This window comes from Thalassophryne amazonica, chromosome 8 (genome assembly GCF_902500255.1).
Source record: "Thalassophryne amazonica chromosome 8, fThaAma1.1, whole genome shotgun sequence".
Classification (NCBI taxonomy): domain Eukaryota; kingdom Metazoa; phylum Chordata; class Actinopteri; order Batrachoidiformes; family Batrachoididae; genus Thalassophryne; species Thalassophryne amazonica.
The window spans coordinates 77,136,793-77,162,618 of record NC_047110.1 but is presented as its reverse complement, the minus strand read 5'-3'; the positions used below and the strand labels follow the sequence as shown (position 1 = coordinate 77,162,618).

Here is a 25,826-nt window from a genome sequence, read left to right as displayed (position 1 = left end):
GCGCTATCAATAACCAGAATGCAGCTGATCTTGATTTCTTACACAATGAATTTTCAATAAATCACTTCATTTTGGATGTTGACGTGTTTCACGGTAGAAGCATGTTTGATACGACACATCACAGGTTGTAAAGAAGCTGAAAATTCGAAAGAAGCTTGTTGCTCTACTGCGCATGCGCATGACGTCCGCGGTCTGGGCGAAGAAAGAACAGGAAACAATTTGATCCATAGCGCAGATGATGCTGTCTGCGCCTTTCTGAGTGATTTTCTGCTGTTTCCGCGCTGTTTCGGAGGTTTAAAACGTCAGCGGAAGAATCCTGCGCACCGACCGCTTCATTTTTATGCTCCGCTAAAGCTCAGTTTTTACGTTAAATAAGCAGCTGCAGAGTTGGAAGTCAGGGTGTTTGAAGCTGAATTGTTTGCTAGCTTGTTAGCTTTTGCGTGTCGGCGCGCCCGTAGTTTCAAAAAAAAGTTGTTTCGTTTTGTTTAATTGGTATTTATACGGACTTGAGGCAACAAGATGGGGTGTACTCTGAGCACGGACGACAAAGCAGCGCAGGAGCGGAGCAAAATGATCGACAAAAATCTGCGAGACGATGGAGAAAAAGCTGCCCGGGAGGTCAAGCTGCTTCTGCTCGGTGAGAGAAAGATGGATGGGGTCAGTCTATTTGCTGGCGAGGAACCGTCCGATTGTGTCTGTTGTAAATGCATATCTATAAAGTTCACTAGGTGATTCATTCTTTTTAAAATATAATTGTGTTTTTGGGCATGAAACTCGGTGTTGTTTGTAGTTGAAAAGTTGGCGTTGTTGTAGTGTACCCTTTTTTTTTTCTTTTTTCAAAAAACAAAAAAACTTAGTCATCAGTTTCCTTCGTAGTTTGTCCCTTAAGTTAACCAGCTACTGCCAGTAAAGGTAACTAGCCAAGCGATCTGTCATACGGCCTCTAATGTTAGCTTAACTTGCAATTATTATTTTTTTAATCAGCAAATTTATTGCTGTTTTATCACATTGCTTAAAAAAAGAAGCACATTTTCACTCAGATGCCACGTACAATAAGCGCTACTTTCTGAAAGCAATACTCTGCCTAATTAAAAACTGATGGATCACAGTGGAAATGTTTCACTTTCTTGTCATCCATGTATATTCTTTTATGTACTTTATGCACATCCTTTGACTTAGTAAATAAATTAAATCTATTGTTATAATAGCCTGCAAGTAACTTTAGTAAGTTGAATGGTAATGTAATTGTAGCTTACCTACCTTTGCATTTCTCCATGTGGAAATCACTTATCCACAGTGAGGTACAGTCACAATCGCACAGAATGCCAGTAGACTTCATGCAAGGTGTCACCCTGAACATCCAGAACTATTGGAGGTATACTGTCTTGCTCTAGGACACTTCAATAAAGGCTGGGGAGCGAACCCTTGACTCTTAGGTGAATGGAGCTCTCATTCTTCACTAATCCTCTGTAGGATATGTGCACTTACACTCAGGGACAGAGTAAAGGCACCTTGACACATGCACAAATTTTGATCCCCGCACTGGCGCCTGAACCTGAAATTGAATTATGAAGCGTTGTTACACCTATAATAAACATAACTTTACAGATATATTATCGATGAAAATGCAACTGTTTTACCAATCCGTTACTATATGTATGTATGCTAATTACCTTTAAGACAAGGTCCCAAATGTGTTCTCCACCACACAACGAGGATGAGACAACTTGTAGCTGTAGATGATTTCTCTGCGATTCTGGGAGTGACGAGAGAATGGTTTCATCAACCAAGTTCTGAAAGCAAATTCGTCATCGGCTACAAAATGATGTGGCACAGGTTTTATTTTATGTAGTGTGGTGTCAAGCACGACAAAGTGGGATGCATTGGCACAACAAATTGCACAGCAGTGCGACGGTCAAATTCGTGCAAGTGTCAAGGTGGCTTGAGAAGCTCTGATATCTGAGAGCAACTCTTATTAGAGCTGCTGCTCCTTCGTATAGAAAGGAGCCACCTGAGGTGGTTTAGGCATTGAGGATACCAATAATGCTTAATCTGCAACGTAAATGCAATATCTTGAGGTTCTGGACTTTTATTCAGACAAGAGAAGTATCAAGATGTCATCTTGGACCTGGTGTGCTTCCCTCCCAATTAGGTCTCTAGTTCAAGACCACCAGTGCCCCATCGCCTTATACATTAGTTGTCAAGAAGGCCAAATCAACATGGGATCTGTAATCCACAGTGTCAACCCTGAACAAACTAGGAATAGCCAAAAATTTAGACATTCATCCAGAAAAATGGTTTTATGTTGTGATTTTGCAGCTTAAGCCTGGTTCAGATGACAGGATTTTAAAATTATCTTTAGGTTTCCAAAACCTGAGAGACCACTCACATGGAGATAAAACAAAAAAATCATGGATCTAACAGGTTTGGTTGTACAGTGTGTGGTGTTCAGCCACACAGTAAGGACAACAACACCACACACGAACAGATTTCACACACGAACATTCACAGCTCAGACAGGAAATCTCGCAAAATCTCTCGAGATTAAATGTGACTTCAGAGTAAACAAATGGAGGTACTTTATGGGCTATTTAAAACAGGGGGAAAAAAACGATAGAAAAAGAAAAGGCGTTCTTTAAAGGAGTGGAGACAGCGCGACCACCGGACTTTTTGGTAAGTCAGAACAGCTGTTTTGATTTTATTTTCTGCTCCATACATCCATCACCTCGTTTTCTGATTGGCTGCACGTCACATTAAGCAGGCTGTGTGCTCGTTTGTGGTCGGAGGACACAACACATGCTGTGATATCGGGCCAAAAAAATCCAACATGTTGAATATCCCAGATTTCCGGTCAGAGCGCTCCTGACGCCCTTCCGAGCAGATCAGAGCGCTCTGAACACACCACACACAGCAGGAATATCTGATAAGATTATCTTTAGCGTCATCACGATTGTCTGGGGGGCCTTAAGATTGTCGGAAGGGGAAGATCGGGTCCGATATCGGCCTAATTATCCTGTCGTGTGAACCAGGCCTTAGATTCAACACATTTCTCTTGTGTGACATTTTTACAGGTAAAATGTCAACTGATTCATTATGAAAATGTATCTAGTAAAGCCTGGTTCACACGACAGGATTTTAAAATTATCTTTAGGTTTCCACAACCTGAGAGCCCACACGTGAAGATAAAAAATCATGGATCTAACAGGTTTGGTCGTACAGTGTGTGGTGTTCAGCCACACAGTAAGGACAACACCACCACACACAAACAGATTTCACACACGAACATTCACAGCTCAGACAGGAAATCTCGCAAAATCTCTCGAGATTAAACGTGACTTCAGAGTAAGCAAACGGAGGTACTTTGTGGACTATTTAAAACAGAGGGAAAAAAACGATACAAAAAGAAAAAGAAGGCATTCTTTAAAGGAGTGGATACAGCGCGACCACCAGACTTTCTGGTAAGTCAGAACAGCTGTTTTGATTTAATTTTCCACTCCGTGCATCTGTCACCTCGGTTTCTGATTGGCTGCGTGCTTGTTTTGGTCAGAGGACACAACACACACAGCGATATCGGGCCAAAAAAATCCAACATGTTGACTATCTCTGATTTACGATCGGGGCGCTCCTGACGCCCTTCTGAGCAGATCAGAGAGCTCTTAACACACCACACGTGGCAGGAATATCTGATAAGATTATCTTGAGCGTCATCACGATTGTCAGGGCGTCCTTAAGATTGACGGAAGGGGAAGATCGGGTCCGATATCGGCCTAATTATCCTGCCGTGTGAACACGGCCTAAGATACAGTAATTTATGTAACAAGGAGAGCACACTTTTATAAACACTGCTGTAAATAAAGATGGGAATTGAGAACAATTTCCACTTGAGAACCTGTTCCAAATTTTAGTTCAATTGGAGTTGGATGCCTCAAACATTATCATTTCCTCTGATCAATGCTGCTGTGTTTTTCCTGATAGAAGTCCTATGTAGACCCGGAGGCCTGTTGATGGCAGTGCTTATCTCCAAATTCTGTAGAGTGAAGTGGATGAGAGTATATGACTTTCCCTGCTCAGAATTACAGTCTGACGCAGGTTACTTCCCCAGCCAAGGTTGTTATCCATTACAGCTGGGTGTACTGGGACAATGCAGATGAAGTATTTTGCTAAAGGACATAGACGGGTAATGTGAGCAGGATTCAAATCCACGTGTACACACTGGCAGCCCAGCTTCTTATCCAGTCTGCTACCTCAATTTCAATTCAGTTTATTTCATTTATATACCGCCAAATCACAACAAACTTGCCTCAAGGCGCTTCACACAAGTAAGGTCTAACCTTACCAACCCTCAGAGCAAGCACACCGGCGACAGTGGTAAGGAAAAACTCCCTCTGATGATTTGAGGAAGAAACCTCAAGCAGACCAGACTCAAAGGGGTGACCCTCTGCTTGGGCCATGCTACCGACACAATTGACAAAACAATTTACCAAATGAATATACAAGAAATTTTGCCGGTACACAGAAGAAGACACCACTCCCATCTGGATGGAGCCGCACCTCAAACAGAGAGGAAAAAAATGAATCGGGCATCAGGAAAAGACAACAGATACAGTGTAATTTGTCAGCATTAACAAGAAAAACAGAAGAAATACTAAGGTGATCGCCGGCCACTAGCCCTAAGCTTCACTAAAAGACCCACACTTTAAAGTTGAGGGCACGGCCCACTCCGTTTCCTGATAAAATTAATTTAAAAGGGTAAAAAGCATAGTGGCATACTATGCCAGTATCCTAGCTATACGAAAGGGAAAATAAGTTCGTCTTAAGTCTGGACTTGAAAGTCCCTACAGAATCTGATTGTTTTATTGATGCAGGGAGATCATTCCACAAAATAGGGGCACAATAAGAGAAAGCTCTGTGACCTGCAGATTTTTTATTCACCCTAGGGACACAAAGTAGTCCTGCACCGTGAGAACGCAGAGCCCGGGCCGGTACGTAGGGTTTAATAAGGTCAGCTTGGTAGGGAGGTGCCAGTCCGTAAACAATTTTATAGATTAGTAACAGAACCTTAAAATCTGATCTCGCAGTGACAGGAAGCCATTGAAGAGATACCTCCTCTTCTCTCTGACAGTTAGGTGGTAGGGTCCCAGCCAGTACCTAACTTTCTGACAATAATGTGTTGCAAAAACTCAGGCGCCATGATGTCAGACACATGATGCATAGTGTCATGATGTCACAACCATGATGCCTACCTATGCATCAAGCAACAAAGAAAACTGCTGCATTGACACCGAAAACCTGTGTAGAGCTCCATTTGTTCCACACAAAATTGATTAAGAACGGATAAGGGCATCAGTAAAGAAGCAGACAGATAATCAGAATTAATAATGGCATTGATATTGATTAAAATCTTGTGAATTCCCATCCCTAGCTGTCAGTGTCAGTTGGCCAAAAAAAATGCTGTTTTCTTCTTCTCTGTACAGATGTTACAGTGTAGCCCTTAAATTAGTCACTCCTTATTAATCAATAAAAAAACAGCCAATAGTTGCATACCTGTTAGAGTAATACTGTGATATTAAAATCCTAGATAGTATTTAGTTTTAGGTTATAATAATGCATGTGGTAGCTCCCATTATCTGGAAGTGTTACCACTATGCCAGTCAGGAAAATGAGTGGTGAGGTTTCTTAGCAATCTGTTTAACAGCAGTAAGCATCAAGGCAACTAGTATATACACACAACAAATAGTCCTTCTGTGTGCTAACCTAAGACCTACTTGATCCCTGTTGTTGACATCTGCTTTCCATAATGGAGAGTTTTGCATCACATGCATTTATTTATCTCTCCATGTGCATGTTTGTATTTCTGTGAAACCCCTTATTGTTGCTCATGGGATTGCACTACAGTGACACTGTGCATCACAGAACAGGAATCACTTCTTGGAAGTCACAGGCATGTAATTTGAGATGGGCCTGATTTGAATTGTTTTGGATGTTCATTTCTATCATGACTCCCAAAAGCACCTGTGTAAGCAGTGGTGGGAGTTGTGGTTTTGTGTTTGTGCACATGAATGTGCAGTATATCTGATTCATGTTTATGACATCCTTTTGTGTGTATTTCTGACAGCAGCACTTCATCTTTGTTGCTTTTTGCAGTCTGCTGCTCCATCAGGAATCCCTTGGGGGTGTCTGTTGATCTGCACATTCCATGTTCTTAGGTGATTCAGTGTAGGAAGAGTGGCACAGTTTTAACTGTTTATTCTACAAATGCAAAATTGTATCTGTTTTCTGTGGCAGTATAAAGTGATGTGGATAGTGGGCGCAGTATTTTTGGTGGAAATGTGTGTGTCTGATGTGCCTGGTGACGCAGCACGTGCCATTACAAATGCATTAAGTTGCTGGCAAATCCCCACACCCACCCGCCCATTAAGCTTTTCATTTAAATTGCCCATTGAGGTGTGATTCTGTGTTTTGGAAATAGAATTTAAATCATGTTCGTAGTTGTATTGGCTCTGATTCTGTGCTATGTAGTTGTTTATCATATGGGACTGTGAATTTGTGCATGAGGGAGATGAAAGTCCCAGCAGAGGTAAGGTAATTAAAATGTCTGCTCAGCTGATCGTGCCTCTATCTTAGAGGAAGCTGGTGAAGTGTGACAGGTTGTGTACCAAACTATTCCCATTGATTGCAGTCAGTAGCTGTAAACAAGTACATTATCAGTTTTTACAACAGAATGCTTGCTTTTCACAATGTTTTTTTTTTTTTTTTTTTTTTTTTGGGCAGGTTTTTGGCACTATGTTGTACATTATTTTGGTCTCACTTGCATCAAGCATCATTTATTAGAGGCAGCTGACAGCTTTGAGCCTCGTGAGCCAGTCAAATGCAGCATTAGTTTTTATCCCATTGCTGTCTAAACTGCGCATAATCTCATAGATGAGATGATCCAGTTGATTAATCCTATTGTACCACAGTCTGGCTAAATGTTTAGACACCGCTGTGTTCTGTGACAGTTTAACATTTGGTGTTAATCTTGGCAACACTTTGGTACTTATCATTTACTACCATTTTTTTTTCTTTTCCTGTTTTAAAGTTGTTATTGTCATCCATTATGCAACTTTAATAACTGTAAATTTTTTGTCCATTTACACTTTTGTTTCAGGTGCTGGAGAGTCTGGTAAAAGTACAATTGTTAAACAGATGAAGTAAGTGTGGATTGTATGTTTAAGAATACAATGTTTGAAACATTTTTTTAACAACCTTCGTCATTAAAATATTGACAGCAGTAGGGCTGCATGATATAGTTTGAGCATCACCATTGTGATGTGCATGCGTGCAATTGTTACATTAACCCTCTGGGATCCGAGGGCATTTTTTGGACAGTTCACTCGCCTGGCATAAATATTTTATTATTGCTGTTAACGGCTCGCCCTGCATCCCACAATCAAGTTTTATGTCTCTTTTTTCAGGACAACCTGTGCTTTCAGAATATATATGTTTTTGTTGTGTTTTATAAGTGTAATAAAGGTTTACAATAAAAAAATAGGCAAGGAAAAAATAAAGCGAAAAATAATTTTCCACACACATTTATTCAAAACACACAGCAGACTATAATAAACAACTGTTTTGACACTTTATAAAGGCAATTTGAGGTCTTGTGTGAAAGACTGTACAACAAAAAGGTTCAAACAATAAACACAAATGCACATTTTAAACAATATATACAAAATGGTCTATGCTTTTTGCTGTCCATTGACATGGTAAACAGTGCTTTACGCAGAGAAAGCAACAGTTATCCAGTGACATTCACATGCAAACTAGTGGAGCAATCCTGATAGTTACACACTCTTTGTTTGAGCACGTGCGATTGTCATCAGAGGCTCTCCATCTGCTCCTGCTTTCACTGATCATTGTGCGTAATAGCACAGGGCACAATGAGGATTCAAATGGGCCAGCTAGTAACATATCACTCCTGAAAATGATCTTTGACTTTTCACGTGAGGTAAATCTACCCTACGATTGGATTTTGGAAAACCATGTGACAGTGAACCAATTCCAATTGGACACTCACATTGTGCACATCATCACACAGCTTCTATGAGGAGTACAAAGATGGCCGATGGCTGGCTCGAAAGTCCGTGGAGTTAACTTTTCTGCAAAAAAGTTTTTTTATAATTTAGTAAAGCTTGGTCATATACGACGGCATTGGCCCCAGAGGGTTAAAGGACTCGTGATGTGGCATAATTAAATTAAATATGCATGTATACATTGCCAAGTGATAAGGGCAAAAATTGACTTTCATTTTTCATGACTACCCAACAAAAGATGCCAAAAATGTTGAATTTACTTGAATAAAGGATCCTGGTAATGCAAGTGTATGACACACACCTTCTCCCTTGTTGCGCTGCACACATCAATCACCTTCTCAGCTGAAAAAAGTCAACCTGTTTTTGGTGGCTGAAAATGACACATCAGGAGCACGGTCTGTATTATAACACAGACAGACTTCTTTAAAAATGCTCTTTATTCACAAGCAATTTCCATGATAAGGAATTAAAGTATTTCCAAATGGCCTCTTCTGTTAACAGTTTTCCGCAGGCTGTGATGATAATCCTTCTGAAATGACAAAATGGGTTAGAATAAAAGGCTTTATTTACTCAGTTTGCCGCTTTGAAATGTTTGAAAAGTTTCAGAGCTTTCCCGGACCATAAATGCAGGTAGTTGGTGAAATCCAGTCAGGGAACAGGTTGCGTATGAATGTGAACACAGCATTATCTCTGAGTGCTCCACTAATCTTTGATTTGTTTGTGAGAAAACCTTTTTTAATTTTTTTTAATGAATTTCTGTAAGTAGTTAATCCATGAAAGTGACAGGGCCTGCCATATGATCAAAATAATGCTTACAACCAATGTAATAATCTCCGCCAATGAAGTTGAAGGAGCCTATGTTATCGCCCCTATTTGTTTGTCTATTTGTGAACATCCTGGAGGCCACTTTTATCCATATATTATGGAATTTTTACTAAAGATTCAGTAAAAAAAAAAAAAAAAGAGAGAGAAAATAAATAAAAGTACTTAATTCTTTCACCAAAACATCAAATCTAGGCTTTCATCTTAGATGTACCATCTGGCAAATTGTACCTGAACTTTCAGGTCATCTTTTTAATAAAATCCTCCTCTAAACACTTCATCATGAAGTATCATGCTGTGGAGATGTTTTTCAGTGGTAAGAACTGGGAGACTAGTCAGGATTCTCACCAAATTTGTACCAGAGATACATATTAGGCCATGAAAGATTCCATTAAATTTTGGAGGTGATCTGAATCCGGATTCTGGATCAAATTTCACATTGTATAGGCTTTGAAAAATTACATCAAAACTACTTCACAGATTCTCACCAAATTTGCACCACAGATACATATTGGAAGACTCCAGTGAATTTTGGAGGTGATCCGAAACTGGATTGTCGGACATCAGAAATCTCTGATTGCTCTTGTTTTTAATAAATTTCAAAAACCTTTTTCATATTGTCATTATGGGGTGTTGTAAGTAGAATTTTGAGGGGGAAAATGAATTAAGCGCTGTGAATAATTTCCAGATGCACTGTACTCAGTACAGTTTTTAAGCTTAGAAAAATGCTGTTTTAAGTTAATTTAAAGCTCTGTTTTCACGATTTTATTGACAACCTTGCATTTCCTTTTCAGTTGTTATCGTGTTTTGTTTTTTAAACCACACCATTATGAAAGTTAAGTAGAACGCTCAGAGGCTAAAGTGCTACAGCGTTGTTGTAAACTAGTATAAATGTAAAAGCAGTCACCCCTCTGGTCCATAAACCGGCATTCATCCATGGTGGACTACAGTGGTTCCCAACCTTTTTTTGCAGAGCCCCTGTTTGTAGATAAGAATATTTTCAAGCAATCCCCCCAACACACGTATACATATTTTATTTCCAAATTCCACTGAAGGTTACATTAGTTGATGTTCTGCCAGCAGTGTTCAAGCATAATAGCATGGTTATCATCAGTGTTGCCAGATACGACTGATTATTTATAGCCACAAATGGTGTTCAGAAACTGTCAAAATGCTCACAAAACTATGTAAATATAAAAATAACTTCAAGATGCACTCATGTCTTGACATGAGTAAAGTCTGTCAGCTTTCCTCATTGCACAGACTGTGTACTTGCTCATGTACTCATGTACTTGCACATCGCAGCAATATGATTTATCTTTAAACACGTCATCAGTCTGTCATCTTCAGCCAATAGCTTCTCAGTGAAAATGGACACAAAGAGAAAGTTGCTAATGTGTTCTGTTTTGTGTACCAGAATTATTCATGAAGCTGGCTACTCGGAAGAAGAGTGTAAGCAGTACAAAGCCGTGGTCTACAGCAACACCATCCAGTCCATTATTGCCATCATCAGAGCTATGGGTCGCCTCAAGATAGACTTTGCTGTTCAAGCCAGAGCAGTGAGTGACAGAAAATGGCTGGTATTCTGTTTCTGGGACATGCATCAAATTTATTTATTTATTGTAATTGTTTTCTGCTGGCAGTCCTCTTCTCATGGCATTCTCTGCCGTGAGTTCAGAGTTTTGATAAATGTAGTATCACCTTCAAGAACAGTACATAAAAGCAGAACCTTTCTGACATAGTCTCTGCCTCTGGTTGTATAGTTTAATAAACATTTACTGTAATTATTTATCTTCCATGCCGTGCCATCGTCAGAACATGTTAGTTTTTCCTGATCTGTGGTAACATTTTATGATAAGCAGTCATTAGTTTTATGTTCTGAACACAGTGCAGTGTATTATTTCAACATCGCCGTAACCACAGATACATACAGTGCTTATTTTCTCTTCTTCAATTTTACTAATGAATGCCGCTTGTTTTCTGAACTTTTCATTATTGTCATTCTCTGACACTCATGCTTGGCCATCTTGCATCTTTATGCATCCTGTGGCAATGTTGTTCCCAAATGGCCTAAGCAGTGGGTCACCCCCCTGAGTCTGGTCTGCTTGAGGTTTCTTCCTTTATCATCAGAGGGAGTTTTTCCTTACCACTGTCGCCTGTGTGCTTGCTTTAGGGGTTGGTAAGGTTAGAACTTGTTTGTGTGAAACCCCTTGAGGCAGCTTTGTTGTGATTTGGCAGTATATAAATTAAATAAATTGAATTATGCACATGCCATAGACTGCTCGTATGCTGCTCGTCTGAGTTCCGCCTTTTTATCCCATCAGCATTAACATTTAGAGGAGAAAGCATGGTTAACGCCCCAAAATTTGACCCCTGAGTGCTTAAAAATGAAAATTACTGTAAACACAAGTGTAATACATCAAATGAAAGCTGTTGTTCTTTAGAATTCAGAAATATACACATTTTGTAAGTCAAAACAAATATTAAAACACTTGTCCTTCTTAGCCAATAGTGCAGGAGGAATGGCATCTGCTGAGTCAGACATGGTGACAGAGCTGCTTCAGTGACTTGGAAATACCAATTATATCCATGAAATACCAATTTCAAACATATTCAGTAATATAAACCAAGTAATTATTTGTCAAAAAATATATTTAGCATTTTTAGTACTCTTAAAAGTAAAATAAATCCAATTAGTGTTATCAAAGATTTGTCTTTCTTTGAAACTAAACTAACTTGGTTTTACAAAAAAGTTGCTTTTGAATGTGGATTGAAAGTATGCATGTATCATTGTCAAAGTTCTTTAAAATAGTTTGATTAATAAATTTTGTCATATTATGGAAAAATAGTCATGCTGTTACCAACTCTGATTTTCTAACTCATAAACATTGATAAGTATGATCTAAATTTCACATAAAATATGTGAGGAATATGTTTTTTTCTGACAAAACACATGCTTGAATATCAGTCACAAGGCAGTTTACACATTTGTGTTGACTCCTGTATATTATTTACAAAATAACTGTAGTTTTAACATTTTTCAATTGTGTAAGGACTTTAATAGGAGAAAGTATTTACTAAACTTGGGGGGGGGTATTTTTTTAAGCCATAAAAATGATCCAAAAATGGTTGTTGATGTAATGGACAGACATTTGAACAGGTATCTTAGAAATGGCATTTTGGCAAATAATTGCAAATTAATTACTTTTTTCCTGTTGATTTGAATAAAGAAACATGAGACCCTTACTTAAGTAGCACAATAAGTTAAATGATCACATGATTACTTACCAGGTCTTTGAACCAAGTGCTGTTAAAACTGGGGAAAAGAGCAACAGCAGAGCACATGCTTCCATCCAAAATGGCTCCTGCCACATTGCATGCTGGGAGATCAAGCAGTGGTCACTGCTGAAGGGCTGGGGGCACAGTAAGTAACTGCTGCCCTCTGACTGCCAGCTGAACATTGTTCTCATCAAAATCAAACAAAATATGTACAAAAGAAAAAGGGCCACCGGTAACATGCAAAAGTGGGTAAATGGTACTGTATTCAAAGTGCGCATTGCCACTTGTCGGCAGGCTGACACGGTCAAAGTTCAATCCAATCCAACTTTCGACACACTGAGCCATGACATAGCTTCGCGCTGTAAAATAGGAACGACACGTCGGGCCAAAACACGGAAGACTAGTGGCAGAAACCACTGATCTGTACAAAACGGATCGGTGCAGAAACCACTGATCTGTACAAAAACAGAAACGTGTCATAGGACTGTTCATTTATAGAGCACTTTTCTGAAGAAAAATCCTTGGAAATGTTTTTTGTTGTTGTTTGTTACCTCTGTTAAAAAAAAAGTTTAGAACACTTGTAATTAAAATAGCTAAATAAATCAATAAATGGTTCTTTAGAAACCTTTCATCTGTAAATTAAAACCACCTGTTATTTCAGATTAGATAATTTCTTGTTTAACATAAGGAACCTTGGACATTTATTTTTAGACAAATAGAATACCATGGAAACTTGTACATTTTTTTAAAGTCTTGTAGACTATTTATATTTCATTTCAATCAGAAAAACAGACGCTGTAAATAAATACAAATGTTTATTATAAATGCAACAGGAAATAATTTAACAGTGACTGCAGTGTGATTGTAAAGTAGGATTTCTGTGACATAAACCTCATGATGAATTTTTTTAATGGTCATTTCAACTTGTAATTTTGCCAAAATATGTAATTGCCTTTAATATCGTTATCAGGACAGAGTCATTTCTAAAATATGAATTTGAGCACAATAAGTGGAGCGCTTCTACCTGTGCAAATGTCTTTGGACTTTGATTCGTGGACATTTTTAATGATCCGTTCATTTATTGTTAAAATATAAAATGAAACAGCTTTTTAAAAAAATAATAAAATAGTTGCTGTTGAAAGAGCCTTTTATTTAGAACAGGTGATGTTATGCTGGATTCTCAGGACCAGATGATGGTCTCTTCTGCAGCTTTGAACTCTGGTGTTGCTGAAGAGCAGAGATGTTTTCTTTCGACTGGACTTCATGGTGTTCAGTTTAATGGAAGTTTGGTTGTCTGCACAGCAAATGTTCCTGATTGGGACAAATAAAAATTTTTCTTTAAATATAAAGAAACACTAAACAGTTTATATATAAAAAGGAAAAAAACTGAAAAAAACGATGGAAAAAAAATTATTTACAGTTGCGCTTTGTGGTCTCCAAAAAAAGCTGTAGCTTTATTTGGTAAAAATAAGACTGAACCATTTACAAATTAAAACGTTCACTCAGATCAACTGTGCTAAATGGCTAAGCTAACGTTAGCCGATCATTAAACCTTCACAGCAGTTCAGTAAACGTCACGTTTTATTTTTACATTGTTCTCACCTCGATAAAGCTGCAGAACTAAACTCCATTGGGCAAACTGGGACTTCGCATATATCCAAAAAGTGGGAGATTTCGGACTGAGTGGGTCTGCTCCATCCCCCCCGGCTGACTGCCTCGGTCTGCCCAGTGACGGTGCCTGAAGGCCGGCTTCTCCGTGCGGGTCGGCCTGCTGTCGTAGTTCGATCGATTTCCCACCAAGTCATCAGTCCTCCCTCGGTTGGCGTCACTCCGAAAAGTAGCTGAAAAAAAGCTTCTCTCAGCAGGGTGATGGGAGAATCGTTCTACTGCTGTTTTTTTTTTTAAAGCTTTTTTGTGGTTCAGGTGGCGCAAATTCAAGATGGCGATCGCTGAACTTTTTTCAGGTTGTGGAAACAGCCAGAATGTGACAAGCAATCTCCACCCCCTTGCCGCTTCCATAGCGAACCGTCTGATGTCACGCGTCGGACGCGTTAAAGCATTGATATGCGTTGCGTGAAGCTTCCGGCGTGTTTAGTGTGAAAGGCCCATTAGACAATAGATTTTTGACATTTGTGAATCAATTCAGACTTGTCCACGTTCTTATCAGGATGTATCTAAGTATTTATTCACCCCTATTATACTGAGTGGTGCCGGTACTTACAAAGATCTGCTTTTTAACAGAGTGAAAGATACGAATTTATTGTATGAAGTTCTAATTTCTTATGGTGCATCCGGAAAGTGTTCCACTTGTTCCACATTTTATTTTACTGCTTTATTCCAAGATTCTTTTTTTTTAAACCCACAAAATTCTACTCACAACAGCCCATAATGATAACATGAAAAAAGTTTTTATTTTTGAAATTTTTGCAAATTTATTAAAAATTAAAAAAAAAACTAAGAAATCACATGTACATAAATCTTTACACCTTTTGCTCAATACTTTTTTGATGCGACTTTGGCAGCAATTACAGCCTCAAGTCTTTTTAAATATGATTTTACAAGCTTGGTGCACCTATCTTTGAGCAGTTTTAACCGTTCCTGTTTGCAGCCATTTTCAGATCTCTCCAGAGATGTTCAATCAGATTCAGTTCTGGGCTCTGGCTGGGCCACTCAAGGACATTCACAGAGTTCTCCTGAAGCCACTCCTTTGATATCTTTGCTGTGTGTTTAGGGTCATTGAACTGCTGAAAGATGAACCGTTGCCTCAGTCTGAGGTCAAGAGGGCTCTGGAGCAGGTTTTCATCCAGGATGTCTCTGTACATTGCTGCATTCATCTTTCCCTCAATCCTGACTAGTCTTCCAGTTCCTGCCACTGAAAAACATCCCCACAGCATGATGCTGGCACCACCATGCTTCACTGTTGGGATGGTGCCTGGTTTCCTCCAAACATGATGCCTGGCATTCACACTAAAGAGTTCAATTTTTGTCTCATCAGACCAGAGAATTTTGTTTCTCATGGTCTGAGAGCACCGCTGGACTGATAGTATTGCACACTGGGCATTTGCCCGCTGGCCTGATGGCCTACTGGCCTGCGGATTTTTTTTTTTTTTTTTTACGACATAAAGCGAGCTGTGAGCTTTTCATCCGCTTTTTTTTTTTCTTTTTTTTTTTGTAGCAGCTACAACTCGTCGTCACCTCTTAAAGTGCGGTGATAACAGCACACCTGCACTGAGCTTTACAAAGACATTTTTATGCTTTTTTCCTCCTTTATTTAGAGCTGAGCTGAGCCGCTCCGTATCTGCATGTTAAAACAGCTGATTCTCCGCGACGCGTCAACAACTAACATTATTTTTCACTCAAATGCACCTAAACTCTCTGAGGACCACATGATGTGAAAACGCAATAAAACTTTCTGACCTGTAAATCTGGTCATGTTTTCTGCATAAATAATTGTTATCCATTCTTTGTGCTCAAACGCCAAAGCAGGGGCGAATTCAGATGGAATGGGGGCGTGGGGCAAGGATGCCCCCCCCCCCCCCCCCACACACACACCCACACAACACCCCTAGATTAAAGGTCCAGTTTTGAAGCCTTTTTTTTTACTACAACTACTAATACTACTTAAAATAATAATAATTTCGACAAGTAAAATGTTTAGAGAAAATTTAAATATTAGAAAAATGTTAAAGAATTTAATAGTTACATTTATTAACAATGTAGGTTGGAAATTACAAGTTTTACTGTTACAGTGCTGTCAACAGTTAAATATGAGGTCAAGAAAGAGGTCTTTATTTTACTTTTTATAAAACAAGTATATATTTTCATTGAAGTCAAGAAAGGGTGACTATAAAGTGAGGCGGTGACCACTACGGCCATGACAGTAAGTGAAGGTTAAAGTAAAGTGCTGTCTAACTGGGTCACTCAGATATGAATTAAGGTTGGATGTTATTTTCGTTTGTGCAAGTCACGTAACCTAGCCTAGCAATGTAACCTGTGCAAATGGTGTGCATGGCTAGCTACCATGCTGTCGCCGCCAGGTTGTTTCTTTATTCTATTTGTGTGACGGTCGTGCGTCGGTCATACGAAGTATGCTGTTTTGCACAGTCTGCGGTGCGGTGGCGTGGTATAACAGCGTCCCTGTCTAAAATGTATTTTCCCAAGTTGTGGCATAATTTCACATACCTAACATTTTACTTTAAATTGAGTCATTCTCTAAGTTGATTAGCAACACAAATTGGTAATAAAAGAAATCCTTGATGTTACTTGTAGCTTGTAGTGAGATAGACAGCTGTCTCCATCTTGTGGCCTTTTTGTGTATTGCAGTTCCAAAAGTTCAACCTTTGTATCCAGTCATTGGTCCAGTGATTTCTTGCTTTATATGATGAATTGTATCACACAAGTATTGATATATTATTTATAGTATAGCCTACAGTATTTCTATAACAAATGTTTTTATATAATTTCTATTTCTAAATTTAAGTAACAAGGCCGAATGAAATGACGGCTTATTATGTCTAAAAAGTAATGTGACCTACTGTCAATAGATTGTACTTTTGATAAGCCTATGATAACTGTATTTCGGGAGAACTTTTCATAATGCTTCTTATAGTGTTAAAATGTATGTGTCTCCTGGTGCACATTGATCGGTTAAGGGACCAAAAAAAACCACACTGTCACAGCAGTCTTAATTTTTTTCCCCTTCGATACCTGGTGGTGGCCTGGTCTTGGTTAAAAATGCCCGGCCTGAAAAATTTCCCCAGTCCAGCCCTGTCTGAGAGTCCTTCAGGTGCCTTTTGGCAAGCTCCAGGATGGCTGACATGTGCCTTTTACTAAGAAGTGGCTTATGTCTAGTCACTCTACTACACAGGCCTGGTTGGTGGATTGCTGCAGAGATGGTTGTCTTTCTGGAAGGTTCTCCTCTCTCCACAGAGGAATACTGGAGCTCTGACAGAATGACCATCTGGTTCTTGGTCACCTCCCTAATTGAGGCCTTTCTCCCCCCAATTACTCAGTTTAGAAGGGCTGCCAGTTCTAGGAAGAGTCCTTGTGGATCTGATCTTCCATTTATGGATGATGGAGGCCACTGTGCTCATTGGGACCTTCAAAGCAGCAGAAATTTTTCTTTACCCTTCCCCAGATATATGCCTCGAGGCAATCCTGTCTTGGAGGTCTACAGACAATTCCTTTGACTTCATGTTTGGTTTGTGCTCTGACATGTAGACAGGTGTGTGTCTTTCCAAATCATGTCCAGTCAACTGAATTTACACCAGGTGCACTCCAATTAATCTGGAAACCTCTCAAGGATGATCAGTGAAAACAGGATGCACCTGAGCTCAATTTGAGCTCCATGACAAAGGTTGTGAATACTTATGTACATGTGAGTTCTTTTTGTGTGCGTGTGTGTGTGTATATATATATATATATATATATATATATATATATACACTCAAATATAAATGCAACACTTTTGGTTTTGCTCCCATTTTGTATGAGATGAACTCAAAGATCTAAAACTTTTTCCACATACACAATATCACCATTTCCCTCAAATATTGTTCACAAACCAGTCTAAATCTGTGATAGTGAGCACTTCTCCTTTGCTGAGATAATCCATCCCACCTCACAGGTGTGCCATATCAAGATGCTGATTAGACACCATGATTACTGCACAGGTGTGCCTTAGACTGGCCACAATAAAAGGCCACTCTGAAAGGTGCAGTTTTATCACACAGCACAATGCCACAGATGTCGCAAGATTTGAGGGAGCGTGCAGTTGGCATGCTGACAGCAGGAATGTTAACCAGAGCTGTTGCTCGTGTATTGAATGTTCATTTCTCTACCATAAGCCATCTCCAAAGGTGTTTCAGAGAATTTGGCAGTACATCCAACCAGCCTCACAACCCCAGACCACGTGTAACCACACCAGCCCAGGACCTCCACATCCAGCATGTTCACCTCCAAGATCGTCTGAGACCAGCCACTCAGACAGCTGCTGAAACAATCGGTTTGCATAACCAAAGAATTTCTGCACAAACTGTCAGAAACTGTCTCAGGGAAGCTCATCTGCATGCTCGTCGCCCTCATCGGGGTCTCGACCTGACTCCAGTTCGTCGTCGTAATCGACTTGAGTGGGCAAATGCTCACATTCGCTGGCGTTTGGCACGTTGGAGAGGTGTTCTCTTCACCGATGAATCCCGGTTCACACTGTTCAGGGCAGATGGCAGACAGCGTGTGTGGCGTTGTGTGGGTGAGCGGTTTTCTGATGTCAATGTTGTGGATCGAGTGGCCCATGGTGGCAGTGGGGTTATGTTATGGGCAGGCGTCTGTTACGGACGAAGAACACAGGTGCATTTTATTGATGGCATTTTGAATGCACAGAGATACCGTGACAAGATCCTGAGGCCCATTGTTGTGCCATACATCCAAGAACATCACCTCATGTTGCAGTAGGATAATGCACAGCCCCATGTTGCAAGGATCTGTACACAATTCTTGGAAGCTGAAAATGTCCCAGTTCTTGCATGGCCGGCATACTCACCGGACATGTCACCCATTGAGCATGTTTGGGATGCTCTGGACCAGCGTATACAACAGCGTGTACCAGTTCCTGCCAATATCCAGCAACTTCGCACAGCCATTGAAGAGGACTGGACCAACATTCCACAGGCCACAATTGACAACCTGATCAACTCTATGCGAAGGAGATGTGTTGCACTGCATGAGGCAAATGGTGGTCACACCAGATACTGACTGGTATCCCCCCCCCAGTAAAACAAAACTGCACCTTTCAGAGTGGCCTTTTATTGTGGGCAGTCTAAGGCACACCTGTGCACTAATCATGGTGTCTAATCAGCATCTTGATATGGCACACCTGTGAGGTGGGATGGATTATCTCAGCAAAGAAGTGCTCACTATCACAGATTTACACTGGTTTGTGAACAATATTTGAGGGAAATGGTGATATTGTGTATGTGGAAAAAGTTTCAGATCTTTGAGTTCATCTCATACAAAATGGGAGCAAAACCAAAAGTGTTGCGTTTATATTTTTGTTGAGTGTGTATGTATGTATGTATATATATATATATATATAGCTTTTTTTTTTCTTCACATGGTCATTATGGGGTATTGTGTATAAAATTTTGAGGGAAAAAAAAAATTCATCCTTTTTGGAATAAGTCTGTAACATACTAAGATGTAGAAATACTGAGGTGCTGTGAATACTTTCCGGGTGCACTTTAAGACTCAGCAGAGCTTGTTGACCAACATCCTTGCCTGTCACAATAGCTATTATATTGATTTATTGTAAGAAGGGTGAGGGATGGGAATCATCCTCACTTTTGCTTGTTTTAGTTCCATGCCTTTTTCATAAGAGTGTCACCAACATGTTGCCCTGATAAATGGCGTCACTACCATGGCACAGTGCCTGAGGTTCTGCTTGTATAAATTATTTGGGGTTGAATCAACTTCTGTTTTGTTGTCTTTATGCAGCCTACATATGAAGACTTGCTCATTGTGCTTCTTTTTTTTTTTTTTTTTTTTTTTTTTTTTTGCTTTATTTTTATTTTGTTGGATTGATTGTTGGAGTTTGTGTTCTTAGGATGATGCACGTCAGCTATTTGTACTTGCTGGCTCTGCAGAAGAGGGTTTCATGACAGGTGAACTGGCTGGAGTCATCCAGCGGCTGTGGAAGGATGATGGCGTTCAAGCCTGCTTCAGTCGCTCCAGAGAGTATCAGCTCAACGACTCTGCAGCTTAGTGAGTAGGAAACGGTGATTGGTCATGCTTCTTCACATGCAGCAGGAACTCTGATACATTGTACATATAGATATACTGTTATTTATTTTTGCTAATGTTTGTTTCTAAATGCTAATCTTTTGCCAAAGCTATCTAAATGACTTGGAGAGGATATCCCATGGTGCCTATGTGCCAACCCAGCAGGATGTGCTGAGAACTAGGGTCAAAACAACTGGCATTGTTGAAACTCACTTCACTTTCAAGGACCTACACTTCAAGTAAGTGCGATCATCTTGATTTGTCTAAACTCTGAAACCACATTTAGATGATTAAAGGTCTGCATACTTCAAAACACATATACATACAGAACAGATCAGTGACAATTTCAATGGATGCCACATATTGCAGAATGTTTGACGTAGGCGGACAGAGGTCTGAGAGGAAGAAGTGGATCCACTGTTTTGAGGGTGTCACTGCAATCATCTTCTGTGTAGCTCTGAGCGACTATGATCTGGTTCTGGCTGAGGATGAGGAAATGGTAGGACTTGTCTTTTGGTCACACTTTTTTGCGATCTGTGAGGTGTGTTTTTTTGTTTTGTTTTGTTTTTGTTTGTTTTTTTGCAGCTTTCAAATGTGATCAGCACTATACGTCTCATCCTCAGAACCGAATGCACGAGAGCATGAAGTTGTTTGATTCCATCTGCAACAACAAGTGGTTCACAGACACTTCCATCATCCTCTTCCTGAACAAGAAAGACCTATTTGAAGAAAAGATCAGAAAGAGCCCTCTCACAATCTGCTACCCTGAATATGCAGGTCAGATCTGCGTGCAGACAAATAGTATACAAAGCAGATGTTTAGTGCATGCAGATGCTGTTATTTCAAAATGTTTATGATAACAGTCATAACTGAAATTTTAGAGTAAATCCTTTACTTCCCAGAAAAAATGGTCTCTTCCTCCTTGGTCCTCTTTACGTGCATCTATAGCAATACCCATACTCAGGTATTTTGTAAAGTAAATAGTACTTTGGTGTCAGCAACTGTGCAACTCCTTAGTCTAAGGGCAGGGGATGCCGTGAACATGCACTGTTCTCCACAACAACCAGTTTTTCTCAACACCTACATACATCTGTGCATGACCTCCTAATCCCATGGAAGCGTAGCGTTTCAGTCGCTCTTAACGATTACAGCAATTAAGATTTTGTATAAACACAGCCAAGCCAACTATGCAGACTAAGTAGGATCTGATAGCAAGATGCTACACTCCACTGGAATTGGCTGTGTGAGGAGAAATGATAAATAATAAAGGATTATTAACTGAGTGCAAAGTCTGTATGGGAAAATATCAGACCGAGGTGTAAAAACAGAGGTCTGATATTCCCCGTACAGATCGAGCAAGCAAGGTTAATAATTTCTTTCTTAAATGGCTACGAGATATACAAACGCACAAAGTTACGTTATGGCCTGAATATGAAAGCTGCTGACGGTTTTGGGCTCGTAGTCAGACCTGTTCGCTTCACCTCCATGAAGAGCTTGCTAACAGATGGTCAGGTCGTTAGTTGAAGCTTTCAGTCTGTGTGTTTTTCTGATGCTGTTCAGATATTTATGGAGTATGTTCATGTCCGACTTGTTTTTTCTAATCGTGTTTTTAGCTTTGTGGTTTGTAACTAAAGTGGTATGTGTTCCGGACCGATTGTCATGGTAACCGATCGAATATGGGAAAATATCAGACCAGTAATTAGCCAATCAGAGCGCACGTAGTGTTGCAGCCATATAATAATTTGTTTTATCCATCTACGAGGTCTATTAGAAAAGAAACCTACCGTTTTATTTTTTAAAAAAACTATGGGTTTGATTCATATGTTTTTACGTTAGCCAAGCTTGAACCTTCGTGTGCATGCGTGAGTTTTTCCATGCCTGTCGGTGACGTCATTCGCCTGTGAGCACGCCTTGTGGGAGGAGTGGTCCAGCCCCCTCGTCGGATTTTCATTGTCTGAGAAGTTGCTGAGAGACTGGCGCTGTGCTTCATCAAAATTTTTTCAGTAACTGTGAGGCACATCCGAGTGGATACCATTCGAGAAATTAAGCTGGTTTTCAGTGAAAATTTTAACACCTCTGTGTTGATAACCATTTGTAAAATCCAGGCGGCTTTTTGTGGCTTTCAGTTGAGTGAGTATCTGAGAAATTGTTTAACAGCAGGGCATGTTCCAACTTGTCCTTAAGGCTTCCAACGGAGGTGTTTTTCCTGTGGTGGGCGCGCCGGCTGTGAGCCGACGCACCAATCTGTCCGCACGTCTTTCATTAAAAAAATCTCCTTTAACAGTGGAATGTCTGGCTAAACTGCTGATTCCGACCTCTTCTGAAAGTTCTCTGTTCTCTCACGACGTCCTGGGTCAACAGAGGCTTAAATTTGGAAGTTTTCAGCTTGAAACAGGATGACGATGTCGCCTCGGAGCGCTGCGCGACGTCCCGCTCCATGGGAAGTCCTTACAGCGATAGAAACAATCCACAATCTCTCATCAGCCGTTAAAATTTTCACCGAAAACCAGCTTAATTTGTCGAACGGTGTCCACTCAGATGTGCCTCACAGTTTTTGAAAAAAGTTTGATGAAGCACAGCGCCAGTCTCTCAGCAACTTCTCAGACAAAGGAATTCCGACAAGGGGGCTGGACCACTCCTCCCACAAGGCGTGCTCACAGGCGAATGACGTCACCGACAGGCGTGAAAAAACTCTCGCATGCCCACGAGGGTTCAAGCTTGGCTGATGTAATCACACGTGATTCAAATCCATATGTTTTTTTTTTTTAAAAAATAAGGTCGGATACTTTTCTAATAGACCTCGTATTTGTTTTGTACCACTTAACCTGGGTGTGACGAGAAATGAGCTGTGATGTGATTATCTGTTGGTCAAATCAACATGTTGATGACCAAAGCTCGACATAAATGGAAAAGTTCTAGTATATTTAAAATTGAACAGCAGTACAGGTATGCACTAACTTTCTTTCTTGTCCTTCATTAGGATCAAACACTTACGAGGAGGCAGCAGCTTATGTTCAGTGCCAGTTTGAGGACCTGAACAAGAGAAAAGACACCAAGGAGATCTACACCCACTTCACCTGTGCCACAGACACCAAGAATGTGCAGTTTGTGTTTGATGCTGTCACTGATGTCATCATCAAGAATAACCTGAAGGACTGTGGCCTTTTCTAAGGTAACGTCAGGTGATGGTGAGCTGCACGTGCTCTGTGTGAGTGCAGCTTTTCTTTTTGGGGGATACATTTGAAGTCTGACATTATCCTGTGGAAACAAATGGTGTGTACAGGTGAGCCCCGTTAACTTGCGCGAGTTGGGGTCTGCAGAATCGGACCGCGAGTTTGGGGTCCACAAAAAATTTAAATCAGCTTACCTTGCCATATTATAATAGTTTTGATCATTTGAAGTGTGATTCCTTCTTGGATGGTGATGATTTCTTCATCTGGAGTGGGTTAGGAATCTTTTTTTTTTTTTTTTTTCTCCTCCACCTGCTGCATGCCAGTGATGAGGGCTTCGTCAGTGCAGACGATTCATGGCAATTCAAATTTTTGGGTGTGACTGTAGATCCTTACTGTCTGTTCAGATTGAGCCACAGTTTATACACGTGCCCACGACATCATGCTAATGTGCAGCAGCCGGAGGAGGAAGAAGAAGAAATAGTCGTCCACCCTGACGATCCCTCCCAAAAACAGTCAAATCAAAATGGACTTTTATAGGTAGTCTAAATTTTGACCGTGAGTAAAGCCGAATCGCAGCTTGCGGATCCACGAGTTAACCGTGCTCACCTGTACTACCATTTAATTTACTGTTCACTCATGGTTTTATGTGTGTTTTCTTCTCCCCCCCCCCTTCCCTGCTCAGGCACCCTGATGGCCATCTTACAAGTGAATTAATTCATGGCGCATCTGACTAGGGGGAACTTCATGGACATTGTTGAGAATGTCATGTTTAACATTTTATTAACTTATGTTCATCTCTGAAAGTTTTAAAGATGGTATGTGGAAAAGAATTGTGTAAAATATTTAACTGTCTATGGCATGGGATCGATTTTTATAATGTGCTTGTTTTATTTCTTTTTGTTAAATGAAAACGGACCTTTATGAATCAAGACCTTTTTGTTTATTAGGTGCTTGTGCCTTGCATGTCTTAGTTTTTATAAACTTATATTTACGTCTTACCATGGACCCAAAGCTAGACCCAAGCTAGTGACTCCTATTTTTTCAGATACCTGTTGTTGTTGTTTTTTTGTTTTTTATTGATATAACCTTATTAGGATAAAAAAGACCACATGACACTACAGACTGTGTGAGAGCTTTGTGTACAAGTTTCAGATGTGCAGTTTGCATATGTGCTGTGATTGAGAGCTGTTTTGTTTATTGTGGACAAACCTGCAAGTGGTCTGTCATGGGTGATTTCTGCTTGGACATGAGCACAATGTAAAGCTGAGGGACTATAATTGTCTGCTTGCCATTCTCTTTCAAAGTTTTTATTTTTCTATGTGACCAAAAAGGGCTTCTGTCTGCAACAAAACCTTGCACGCTGGTGGTGCCCAAACAACATGGAGGACATGAAAGGGGTTTTAAACATAGGCATTCAGGTGCAACCTTGCAGACAAAAGCGCCACATAAATCTGAGGTCAGTAGATGTGTAGAAGAGCACCGTTATTACGATCTGTGATATCAAAAGCATATTCCACATATAGGCCCCACCCTTCTGTTTGCATTGGGTGGGGATTAGTCAATCTCTTTTTGCTAATAAAAGACTTGCTATGGGCAATCATGGCATTTTAAGAAACAAGCAACCTCTTAGGAGCCACCGCCCCCCACCCACCTTGTGTGAATATTTACGCAAATCCTGAAATGTGTTTGTTTTTTTTGTTTTGTTTTGTTTGTTTGTTTTTAACTCGGTGGAAAATGAGGAAAGAATTTCAAAGATCATATTCTAATTAACTTTTAATGAGTTGTCTGTGGAATTAGTATCTCTCACACCTCATTTATAAGCACAGAAAATTTAAGTCATTTTCTATTCAATTAAAATATTTGTCATACTTTGAAGTGGAAAGTTTCTCTTAGAAGCACTATTAGAGTATTTAGTTCCCTCTAGTGGATGCAAGAAAGACTTGCATATGATGATGAAGATGGTCGTTAAAAGTGATAAATTGACCCAGATTGTAATTGAAACTCATTATGACAGTCAATTGCAAGTGAGAATTTTATTTTGAGCAACATATATGCAAGATGGGTACTCCCAATATTCATCAGCTAATAAACTAGGAAAGGATAAGTTAGGTCATTATTTTTTTTAAATTTTGTCATATATTTAAAAAAAAAAATCAAGCACTCTGCTGCACCAGTCATATTTGACAGTTGCTTCATCTGCAGAAAGTTTCATTTCAAAGCATGACTGTCAAAAAATAATCCATGAGCATCTACAGTGTCTGGGAAGTAAGAGCAATGAAATAACACTATTTGAAATTTTAAGTGATTCAGTATAAACTTTGATGATACACAGTGCCTGAAGAATGGTGTATGTGGCTCATGTTAGAGTCCCTGTGTGCAGTACTTCAGAGCAAGATTGGACCCCACATGTGGGCTGTAATCTATTCCCACAGGCTTTTTTCATTGTAGAAAGAAACCTATAGCTGCCCAAACTGTGGGTCGCCCATCTGTTTTGGCAATAAAAATGGTGGCAAGCAATTGTCAAACCTTGCAACAAAAGATAATGTGAAGACTCCCAGTAAAGTACAGTTGGTGTATGCACAGATGCCATTTAAATCATTAAAAAGAACATTCCATTCTTCTCACCCCAACCTAGTTTTTGACCACATGGTGCTCCCCTAACCCAGCAGGTTTGACCATATTACCCCAGTTTTGGCTTCATTGGTTT

At 39.9% G+C, this 25,826-nt stretch overlaps 1 protein-coding gene across 1 annotated transcript; it reads left to right on the top strand.

The window, feature by feature from the left end:
- The first annotated feature begins 183 nt into the window (after positions 1-183).
- On the top strand, positions 184-24,737 carry LOC117515940 (guanine nucleotide-binding protein G(i) subunit alpha-1). Its single transcript, XM_034176735.1, has 9 exons — positions 184-637; positions 7,148-7,190; positions 10,312-10,453; positions 19,771-19,928; positions 20,057-20,185; positions 20,316-20,445; positions 20,570-20,723; positions 22,927-23,118; positions 23,802-24,737. The coding sequence occupies exons 1-8, from the start codon at positions 520-522 to the stop codon at positions 23,115-23,117; spliced, it is 1,065 nt and encodes a 354-aa protein (XP_034032626.1). The 5' UTR covers positions 184-519; the 3' UTR covers position 23,118; positions 23,802-24,737.
- Positions 24,738-25,826: the final 1,089 nt, after the last annotated feature.